This window comes from Urocitellus parryii, chromosome 3 (genome assembly GCF_045843805.1).
Source record: "Urocitellus parryii isolate mUroPar1 chromosome 3, mUroPar1.hap1, whole genome shotgun sequence".
NCBI lineage: Eukaryota > Metazoa > Chordata > Mammalia > Rodentia > Sciuridae > Urocitellus > Urocitellus parryii.
The window spans coordinates 65,083,460-65,095,952 of record NC_135533.1 but is presented as its reverse complement, the minus strand read 5'-3'; the positions used below and the strand labels follow the sequence as shown (position 1 = coordinate 65,095,952).

Below are 12,493 nucleotides of genomic sequence, written 5' to 3'. Positions count from 1 at the left end.
GCATGTCTCCTTCCATAGAAAATGTCCTAGTTTTCTTCCACATTCTCTGCTATGCATGTTGTCATTATTATTACTTTGGCACTCAAGTAGACAAAACATATTTGGGCAGAGTTTAGAGAAATATTTACTTTCAACATTCTATTCTATCAGGCAAAGTTCATACATATATTGTGGTCTAGCAATTGGAATATTTCAATGTCAAACTTTGTTTAATTTTGCAGTGCAGGAAAAAAAACACAACACATTAAAGGGATAGCCATGTACAGTGAAACAAGCGGAGAAATTTCAGTTTGTATGTTTCATTTGAGTCTTGTGTCATTCCATTTAAAATGAAATATAGTAAAAGAAGGTTGATGTGAGCATTCTGATAGCATGACAAGATAAATAGACAAGGTACAGAGTGAGGGTCATGTTTATGCCTGATACACTTGGATTTACACACACACACACACACACACACACAAGCACATTTAATGTTAACCAACCAGTTAATTTTACCATATTACAGTTCCATGAAACCATGTTCATTATGTGTGCTTACTGGACTGAATAACCAAACCTCATACAAATTCTTGGAATAAAACCAGTACCGTGCCCACTGCCATCCTGAGACTGGTTTTAAGAAAACACCCCAACTAATCATAGAACATTCCAATGGTTTTTATTACATTCAAGATACCTTTATTCTGAGTGGAATCAAGTCCCATTCAGACTCTAGAAAGAAAAATAATCCTTGGTAATAAAAATTTCCATTTTAGAGTAAAAATTTTAACAAGTAACAAGAGGTGAAATAAAATTGGCATTTGTATAGGAGTCAAGAAATTACTGATTCACAATTAAGTATTTGAAATGGAATTAATGTAGTAAGACACCACCAAATTCTAAATATAATCTGCCATGATAAATATGAATTTAGATCATATTAACTACTCATTCTGAAAAAGCTAGTTAAAGTTAGCCTCAATTTCCTCTCATAATGAATATTCTGATTACAAAAACTTTTTAAAAAAATTTTTTATATTAAGCTTAATAGTAAATGTTAGCTATTGTGAACTAGTTATAGGTGTAAAATTCTTGAAATTGTCTTATCTGTACCTTATTTTTAAAAAAATGTTCAGAAGAATCAAAAGCCAAACATATGATGATTTTTACTTATTTTTAAGCGTGGGATATTCTTTCCAATTCAGACCAAGAGAGTCTTATTTTTGAGACAGTGAAGTGTCACATGGAATTGCAGAGCACATAGGACAATGGACTTTATTTATAGTCTTTTGACTGCAAAGGATTGCAAGGCGGTTACATCAATAACACATGCATTTTAAGCCCAATTTATGCAATATTCCATGAACAGCTGAGCAAACAAATGAAAGAGTTTAATTTTCATTCAAATGTAAAACATAATTGATGCTTTCCAAAACCTAGCCTATTAACTCATTCTAAAAGACTGTCCACGTGCTTAGCATCCAGTGAGCTATGTCAAAATCTCCTGGGATCAGCAGGTTGAAAAGCTTTGCAAGTGCAAAAGTTTAATAAGAATGAGATTAAAATATCTGGAAAAAATATGGTAAATTGTAGTCATAGAAAATCTTGAAATGATGCTAAGTTTTTAATTTCATTTTTACTTGAACACCAATTAAATTTGCAATTGAAACCAGTTTCATGAAAAAATGCTTATGAAGCTACATCTGTTTTAAATGGAAGTCATATTCACCAACAGCTATTTCTCAGAAAAAAAAATAGTTTATTTAAATGGATGTCATCTTAATGTATTGTCTATTAAAATTCAACCACAAGCAATATATAACACATATTATTCCAAATTGTAATTTATTTCCTGGTCTAAATAATAAATAATGTTCTATTAATTAAGGGATTCTAGGATCTTAATTTAAGAATGCTAAAACATAATATGGCACGAGTCTGGTGGGTGTTAGGGTTTGTTTCATGTTTTGCAATTTATATGTGAAATAATTCATTTTCATCTGCCTTATAGATGTTTGCCAATGAACATGAAACATATGAATATTAATCAGCTTCATTTTTTCAAAGAATTTAGACATAGCTAACTTTCACTTCAGTTACACTACTGTTAATTTTTCTCTGCCTAAGCATCATTTTCTTTGCACATTGACTTTCATTTCTTCCATGAAAACCTGCATGAAGTCAGTTGCTTATATAACCACAAAACTATTTTTCATGTGAAACTGTTGGAATAGAAGGAATTGCTATGCAAAGTTTTCCTAATTCTTCTAAATTTTCCATTTTGGTTCATTTATTCCAGTATGATACAAACTTAAATAATATCTTCAGCTTCATCTTTTAAATCAGAGTATTTGTGATGAATTTTCTCATACTTTTGTAATGTGATGCTACTGATTGCTAAAATCATATCTCCACATTGATAAAATTGGTAAGAATGATTGATAATTCCTAAGGAAAATTCTTATATTTAATAGTTACTATTATTCATTTAAGTCATGAAAATGGAAGCTTAACAGGAATCTCTAAATTATTCTATTAAATTAATGAATATTGTAAATCATTTGTCTCATTTGCATCTTAGGCAGTTTATCCTAAAATTGTTCAGAAAACTTTGTTCTCAGTTCAGTCATCAAGTTTGATGTGGAGATTTGTAATTCTATAGTACATGGAGGTACTTAGCACCACTACATTTAATGTACTTGAAGAAAGAAGGTTAACATCCAAGGGAGAGTAGAAAGGAGTGGAAAACAGAGGGCAAACACTTTAGAGATAGTTGCATGATGGGATGAAGACTGTGACAAGAGCTAATAGAAATAACCAATGAAGAATCCTAAGGCATATTGGAATTTAGTAGAAGTAGTAGTTGAGAAAAATTATCAATAGTGCCCATCAAATAGAGAATTCCAATAATAACATTGCAATACTGAAAGTGTTCCTTCAACAATACAGGGTTCATTGGTGATTTCTGCTTCTGAGTATAGTAGACTGCCTCTCCAGAGGAGGAACAGATTTAGAAGGTTGATAGGTGCATGACCGAAGTACAAGTAAAGACAGCAAGAATATACTACTTAGATTATTTTTAAAGAAACTCAAGCTAAGGTAGAAGAATCAAGGAAAGACATTTTATAAGATGGCTACCTTTATTTTATTTGCATCCAAATGATAAGAATATAGGGGAGTAAGTTGAAGAAATAAGTAGGGGAAAAAGGGGGAAATTGATAGAGAATCCATTCATTCATTCAACAAGTTTTTATTGAAAACTGTAAATATTAGGTGTAATATTAGGGGTATGGTAGCTAATAAGCCAAAATCCCTGTCTCAAATTGAGGGTACAATTAACAAGTGATGGAAGATGGCTGCTGCCCTCCTCATGTCCTGTCAGCCTTGACTCTAATTCCTGCCGCGAGTCTTTCACTTTCTGCTGCAGAACTTTACTGACAGAATGCCAAAATGTAAGCAAGATTTATACGTGGGTACATAGGAGATTTTGCACCTCTGCAAGACTCCAATAAGTAATGAAATGAAAAATACTTTTATTGGTACAAATCTCAATGGACAATTTTGTGACTCATCATCTACTACACTCAGATTTCCTCTCAGTGGTAATTTCTACAACAAAACACTTTATTGATTTTTACATCTCCCTGTCAATCCTCAGCCCCACACTCTTGCTTTTACCTCAGACTTAGCTTTGGGATGGGATGAAATTGTGAGTTTTTCTAACCCACCCCAAAGCACAGTATGTGGTAAGCTCAAGAAGGAGGAATTGAGGATCCACAGGAAAATACACTCACACACATACGCATACATATATACAGATAGTGATAAGCATTAAGGAGAAAAGCAAGACAAGGTGGTAGTGGTGATGGTGGTGGTGGTGGGTGTGTGTGTTAGAGACAGAGAGAGAGAGACAGAGACAGAGATAAAAGAAGAGATTTGGTAAAAACCATTCATCAAATGAAATTATGAAGTCCTTTACATGTGTGAACTTATTAGTCTCTTCAAGAACCCTATGAGGAAAACACCACCATACTCATTTTTCAGAGGAGAAAACTGAATTATGAAGAATTTACATTCCTGGCCAACATCACACTTCTGGTCAGTCATGAGTCACAATTTGAGTCCATGCTGTTTGGTTTCAGTGTCCAACTCTATATATTTTCTTCTGGGATTAGCTTCAGTTACCTCACACAATGAGGCCTTTTAAGATCATCCTTTCCAACTAAGTATCTTTCTCATCAGTCACTTCTGAAACCCAGAAGCATGTTCCTCTTCCCATTGTGTTAGTCCTTGAAGCAGATATGATAGAAGGTATGCTCAATGAGAGTGAGTCTAGAAATACAAGGTTATATGTTCAACCGGAACATACAACCTTTTGGTGCTATGTGCATCAAGGAACAGGATTTGTTTGTACAAGTATATACATTCACAATAAATTCCAGTTAGAGCACTTAACAAGTGCATTGATAATTGTTAGTTTCCTTGTTATTACTTATGTTGTTCTTTGTTAGCCTGTTGATAGGCATTAAGGAGATTATATTCTGTGGCAAAGACCTGAAGTATAGGTCTTTGCACATTAAACAGACATTTTAATAATAATAAAGTCATGTCATTTCAACTGAGCTCTTGCAGTCCTTGACAGCTGGAACCCTGCCTGGTATTTATTGTTAGCTTTCATTGGTGCTGTTAGGAGCCAACCTAGCACATTCAGCCAAGCTATACTGTTCTCCAGTTGAACATAAAATTTTCACAGAAGACCACTGTCAGAAAGGGCCAATTTGAAGTGATGAATTAAGATAGAAGCAAGACCATTCTGTAATCATGACTGAACACAGACCAAGACATGATGAACATTATCTAAACCACAAAAAATAACCAAATATCCCTCATTTTGCCTAATACAAGTAAACCAGTAATAGCTTTAGCCTTGTTCTGTTCTCTCCTTCAAAATGACTTATGAGTATACCTAACCATAGAATTACCCCCACTTTTAGACAGTGACCAAAGTCAAGCAAAGCCCAGTTTTTTAAAACCCTTCTCTAATCACCTAACACAAACCCATATAAAAAGTCCTTTCCATTTTCTTTCTTACTGCAAAGAGCAGTAAACCCAGCTTGGTCAACTGCAGGTATGTTGCTCATGACCTTTAACTGAATTGAATGATATTGACATAATTTTACTGTCTATTCCACATATTTGACATTTACCTATGTAGTTTCTTTCATGGGTCTTATTTCCCAATTATATTGCTCCTTGTGAGAACCAAAGTTATATCTCTGAAACCTTATGTATTGATGCCTTGTGTTGATTAATGACTGACTTTTCTAATTGACCATTTTAAATTTTTTCTTCTTTAGGAACCAACTACTATTTCAGCAATGGAGCTTTCCACTAAGCAGGTAAGTCATAATGTATTACCATCAACATTATATTTTGTTAAGTTTGTATTTAAAATGTATAGATTTCTCTATTGTCCATCAAATTTTATAGATTGATTAACAATTTTATAAGGAGCCAAGAGCAAAGAAATACCATTCCTAAAAATAATTTAGTAGAATGAAAATTAAAGGTTGTTTTCATTGTCCTTATGTTTTTGACCAGTCTCATCTGTGTCTTAAAATGTATTTCCTGAATCATTATTTGTTATAAATGTTGAAATATACCAATTCTTCATTGTCATTAAAATATAATTTACATAATATTCAGTAATGATTCTCATTTTTATGAATATATACATACTTTAAAAGTAATATGAGTAGTTATTTCAGAATAATGTTTACAACTTAATTTTATTTTGAAAATGCAAACAAAATGTACTTTATAGGCTAACAAAATTAAGCACTGGCTGTACATTTTTGGCAGATCTTTTCCTTTTTACTAGGATAGTGTGCTCAAGAAAATAAAATGTGACTTTAAATTTGGCTAAACAGAAAAATTTTCACTACCAAATGACAAATTCTAAAACTGCATGAATTCAAAGGTTAAGGGCAGCATGTTAATAGTGTTTCCATTCATATCAAATGAATGTTCTGGCAAGATACTTAAGAAAAGCAAAATACTTCTAAATACTAAATGATATGAACAGCACAAGTATAGGTTTAACTTCTAATTATCTTTTCCTCATAAATGTTACCAGTGTTTAATACAGTACATTAATGATAAATTTATAAAAGGTTTGGATACTAAGTTGAAATTAATTATTAAATAAGTAAGCAGAAAAAGCCAGAGTGAAATAAGAAGCCCCTTACTATAGTAAAAACATGCATGAAAATGTAAATTATGAGAATCACTTGGTTAATATGAAATAAATACATAGAATATGATTTGCTCCAATTCAGCACACAGTACTTAGCCCAACTCATTCTCTGTTCCCTCCCCCGTTCTCTTTTCTCTAACAATAATTCTGCTATTTACTTACATTTTTTTTAAATTAATGTCTTCTGGAAATACATAATGGTGAGATTCATTGTACTATATTCAAATATGTACCGAAAAATTAGGGCAGATTCATTCCACTCTTTCTCCCTTATGTTCTCCCTACTCCTTCCCTTGGCTAATCTTATTTCTAAGTCTTTTACAGGTCTTGTCTATGACCATGCTTTATCCCTTGAATAAAACACTAAATTACTGAGCCAATGAAATTCAGTGTATGTCTTTTCCACATAGACATATCAAAATAGATTGATAATCTCCAAGGTATTTAAAACAACCCAGAGTGCAGATATCATTGACCTGATACTGTTATCTCACACTTCATAAGTATGTGTTCACCTGTTCTTGTAATCTAAAAATTGTCACATGTTGGCAAGGAAATCTGGGGATTTCCAGGATGGAAGCTAGACTGGGATCCTCTTTCCTGTAATGATTTTTAAAACTATTTTTTTATGGCAGCGAATCCTAACTGCATTACCTCATCATCTAGCTTTGTAAAATACTCCTTTCTGTTTTAAATTTGTTAAAACTATCTAAAAGAGTGCAAACCAATGCAGTATTTTACCAACAAACCAAAAACTTCACAATTTAAAAAATCATGAGAGAAGAAAGTGTCCCTGACATACATTTTTCATTTCTGGAAGGAAGTTTGATTTCATTCAGCCCTGACTTGATTTCATACATTCTTGCAGGCATTCTTAAAATAAGGCAGTTGTTTCAAGAGTGACAAGTAGTGTTATCACTAATTTTCTGGATAAACGGGCTCACGTCCTGCCTATGGCCCACAACTTGTTAAGGAGGATAGTGAAATGCCTGTGGAGATGTTAAATTGGGCAGAAAAAGCACATCAGTTTCCTTGCTAGTGACTGGATTGTGTTCAGTGAGGCCTGCAAGCCTCCCCTATATTTCATTTGGATAGCATAATTATTTCAGTAGATCATTAATAATCCTGAATAATTATGACAAAATAAAAAATGACAGTTGCATTTAACTTTTGGCATTTAATCACACTTTAGATTTTCAACACAATAACTTCAGTGGTCACATGTACTATGTGTAAATATACTACAATGTATTCTTCCCATACATTATTTCTGTTTTTCTTCTAAAGGGATATGACATTTAGATGTTTTATTTAGATAATTATTTTCCTACTCAAATGTCATACATCTATATGTATTTATTTTGCTTATGTTTCTTAAAAGTTATTGGACCAACATAGAGATCTTTTGATTGTCTGACCAATTTGGTTAGTAGAATTTTAAAATAGTCATGATCACAATATGTGAATTAGCTTGTCTGTATTCACTGTTGCCAACCATGATTCTGTTGGACTTTGCTACAACACTCTTAAGTAATTCCATTGTTTGTTTAAATATTCATTTATTTTTAAATCACATTTAAATTTCTTTGATTCCATTGACCCTAAATTCATTTTAAAAGGATAAGGAGGCTACTGGAAAAAGAAATAAAGGGTAAGAGGGTAAAGATACTATTTGCCATTTCCTCCCAGGGATTTCACCATCATTTCTTAATTTGTCCTGGGTTTTAGTAACATTCAATATAATACTAAAATTGAATGTAAGAATAAAGTTGAATTATAGTACAAAGTTGAGCAGATAGTAATACATATGATATTTTTATGTTTTCTGTTTAGTGGAATCAAATAGCAATATTTACCATAATAAATGCTTCCACAGTTGTGTCAGCATTTCATAGTCAGCATTTCATCACTGTGGCAGAATACCTGAGAAAAGACACTAACAGGAGCAGATATTTATTTCCTCAGCTTCAGAGGTTTCAGTCCATAGTACCCGATTCCCATCACTGTGGTGATGCAGAGAGAGTGGGAACAGAGCTGTTTACCTCATGACAACCAGAAAGTTCCCCTCCCCCACCCACAAACACACAGTGTAGGGGTCGTGGGGAGAAGGGACCAGGACCAAGATATACCCCTCCTGAGCATGACCCCAGTGACCTCCCCAACCAGGCCCCACCTCCTATAGTTTCTGCCACCTCTAATAATGCTGTCAATTTATGAATCCATCAGAGGATTAAGCTGCTTATGAGGTCAGAGCCCTCTTGACCTAATTACCTTCCCAAAGCCCTCCCTCTGAACATGCTACATTGGGCACCCAACCTTCTAACATATGAGGCTTTGGGGGACATTCCAGATCCAAACCATAACTGTTGAATTGTATTACTTTTTCCCTCTTATTTTCCTTTCTTATCTCAAGATATAAGTATGTTGTTTAGATTTTAGCACTGAATTATTTTCTACATAAACATTCCTTATAACTTTACTGATTTGTTAAATTATAATAGTACTTCACTCTGCATTCAATTTATCTGTTTATTTATATATATTGTCCATAAATGAAAGTCTTTGGAAATACAGTTTTAATTGTGTCCATTTATGACTATTAGATACTTTCTAATATTAAAAGAGAACACCATTGTTCAAAGTGTGACTTTTCTGAATCTTATTGTTCATCTCCATACTGGAGAAATTAAGATAAAATTTTGAAGTCTTTCGCCTGTGATTTACTACATGTTTTAGCAATTAGATAACTTTTATTTAAGGTTTGCTACAATCAATCAATCCTCTAGTGCAAGGAAAAAAGAGCTATGGTACTAATTAAAGTACATGTTGGATAAATCACAAAATAATTTTATTTTTGTTTCATTTTGTGTTTATATAAGTTTGCAGCTGATATGTTACATTCACTCAACTTTTTTCAAGGCATTTTTAAAGTTGTTCTGAAATCTTGAAATAGTAGCTGCTAGAATTTTGGGGTTTTTTACTTGTCCCTATTCTGCCTCATTCAATAAATCCATTTTCATTGAAGGTGATAGTGTTGTGAAATGTCATCTGGATGCTCACTTTAAATATCTGTGAAACATGCTTATTTTACAGATAAGGAAGGTAATTCCTACAAAAATTATGTGAATGTTCCATGATCACACAGAGTTAACAAGGCTAGACTGAGCACCCGGGCTCTTCAATGCCCAATTCAGTGCTTTTAGTTTGGTAGATTGCATCAGAGTTCACTCTCTTCTCCTTTGATGATCTTTTGAATGGAAAGTGATTTAGTAGTGCTGCTTAAAACAATCTTCTTGGAGGCAGTGCAAAAGCAAGACAATTGAGTCCAAAGTTCTTTTCAAATATAAATACCTAAACATCTCCCTTTCCCTCTCATAGGAGGAAATGGTGCATCACAGGTGATGTAATAGGGCACCCAGGAGTCAGAATCAGATGTCTGCCTCCAGCTCATCTGGAGCACATAGCCAAAGAGTTACTTTGGTCAAACAAAAGTATAAACTGTAAGGGAAAAGAAAAAAAATGTTAAGGATAAAAACTCAATGTTTGAACATCATTTTGCTTGTTGTACAGATAACTTTATCTTTCTTTTATATTTAGAAAAACACCTGTTTCAATCAAATACTTAAAATTTGCTCTTGCTCCATTTTAAACTCTCCTGTTATCTGCTAAGCCTTCAAAGAAACTATTAACAATGTGGTTTGTTTTTATACCTACAGATATCATTTATTGTTGTTAAGTGTTGATGATGTCAATAAATAAACTTTCTATTAAGAAAAAGGAGGTTTGAAAATCAAAGTAGTTTTGGTAAACTCTTTTCACAGCAACAGCTATATGTTGGTTCCACTGCTGGGGTGGCCCAACTCCCTCTGCACCGATGTGATATTTATGGGAAAGCTTGTGCGGAGTGCTGCCTGGCTCGAGACCCGTACTGTGCCTGGGATGGTTCCTCATGCTCTCGCTATTTTCCTACTGCAAAGAGGTAGGAATGAAAAATAAAATGTTTGCTAGTTTCCTTGTTTGATTCCATTTCTAGAAGAGCTTTCTTAAAATAAGAATACCACCCTCTTCTGATGAATAAAAGAGGTTTGGGCTGGAACTGGGTTTGCTTCTTTCCATTTTTTTTTTTTTTTAATTTTTTTCCCTTTCCTTAAAATAGTGAAAACATCCAGAAAAAATGTGTAGTAGGAAAGTTGGGTACTAAATGCAATGGAACAACTGGCTTTTTTAAATGACTGGGGAAAGTTTAAGACAGTACAATACTTTTCCTAAATTTTTTACAGTTGGAAATTATAATTTTGCAATTTTATTTTACACAGTGGGAAATTTAGGGTCAAAGTCACAGAAAGTTATGAACAGGATCTAGAACAGGCCTTGTGTCTTTGAGCAAGAAGCTTTTTTGTTCAACAAAATTTATTTCTTTTATTCTCCTTAGAAACATTCTATTCTGTTTTTACATTTTAAAAAGAGAAGTTATTTCCCTGGATGGACAGAAAATTCTTACAGAAAGAAATTCATTTACCTTTGGAGTCTTAGGGAGAACACCAGGACTCAATCATTAAAAAATCAAGGCTAATTTTTTTCTAATAATAGAAAAAGTCATATTTGTATGTGGTGTGGTATAAGTGTTGATTAACTAGCATCCAGCATATCTCTTTATTTAACTCAAGGAAATCTAAATGCCTCTGTATTATTATTGTATCATGTTGTATTTACAGAGTTAAAACTTTAAATATAAAACTATAATAAAACAACCATCTATCTGTCTGTATATATGTATATATATTATAAATATAGTATATATATTATACTATATAGTATATATATTATAAATTATATATATTCTTAATGATACTTGGAAGTATTTGAGGGGGGCATGCTTGAACTTGAATTTTACTAAGATATACTTAGAGAGTTATCTACAATACTACATTAAGATGATACATAACTGTGAGTTATTGCATACAAGATTGAATGCATTAGGAACAGACATTGGATCTTTAAAGACAGTTTTATTTCCAGGAAATGTGATTTTACTACAGAGAACTCATAGACAAATCCTAGAAGTTGTTGACAAATTGGTTTACTTATACTTTAAAAAATAAAAACACTTTCTTCATTTGACAAAAAGCCACTTCAGTACATCCTCTGCAATTCACTGATGGTTACCTTTCTCTATTGATATCTACTGCTTATGAAACAAGCAATGATAGATGAAAGTAATATACAGCAGCTTGTTAATATGGCCCTAATGATTGATGGCACATCAACCTTTTGAAACATGAAACAGCAACCAGTGTCACCAAGTTACTGCATTTTAGAAGCAATATAATTTGTTTTGTTTATTTTTAAATTATAGCTAAAGTTTCAAATAAGCTATGAACATGATTTTTTTCCATGGGTAGTGAGATAAGTTCTGCAACCTTTGAGTCATTTTAAATGTGTGGGAAAAATGTTAGGAAAAGGAAAAGGCCCCCATGTTGCATAAAATTTTTTATTCCAAATTTAGGTAGCATTGACTGAGTGTTAAATCATCTACAACCTAAATCTTTCATATAATTGTATGGATTAGAACACAGTATCATGTTAACCCTATAAGAAAATATAGTAATAACTCAGAATGGATTAAAAAATGCAAATATCTTAAGCCTTCAATATTCAAAATTGAGTTGATGATATATTTGTATTACATTAGTATCTATATTGATTTTGTTGGAATTTTAAATTTAAAAAAGGCTTAGAGTAAAAATAATATACACTGATAGAATGTACCAAGGGTAGTTAAAATAAATAACAACATGCTGTCTTTACAGTAATAATAATAAATTATTTAAAATTAGAATGATTTTTTTTCTTAAAAAACATTTAGCTCTAGGAGACTTTTATGTTAAAAAATGTGAGATTTATGTTTGAACTGCAAATGAATATTGCTTCCTTTCCAAGTGAATGTGAATAACGTTGCTTAATTTAGTAATAATCCATATGAATTTTAAGCTTTTCTTAATAAGGAAGGGGAAAAAAAGAAAACCATAACCACTTCTATACTAAGTTAAAACCTGTGCATTATATATTTGGAAGTGTTTATTTTATACTTACACTTCAGGATCCAAGGAATTCTTATTAACACTATTTTGTTATGCCTTACAGATTTTACTTAATCCAATTTCATGGGTCTGACACTACATGTCTTTGAAAAGGATGTTTAGAGGCCTTACAACTTATATATTCTTTGTGATGGCATTTTTCAAAAAGTTAAAT

The 12,493-nt window shown here is 32.5% G+C and overlaps 1 protein-coding gene across 1 annotated transcript in view; it reads left to right on the top strand.

Annotated features, from left to right (window-relative positions):
* Positions 1–12,493, top strand: part of Sema3a (semaphorin 3A) — a 191,245-nt gene that overhangs the window by 161,903 nt on the left and 16,849 nt on the right. The window contains exons 13-14 of the mRNA XM_026384968.2: positions 5,340–5,381; positions 10,060–10,217. Coding sequence (XP_026240753.2) covers positions 5,340–5,381; positions 10,060–10,217 — 200 coding nt within the window. The remainder of the gene's footprint in view (positions 1–5,339; positions 5,382–10,059; positions 10,218–12,493) is intronic.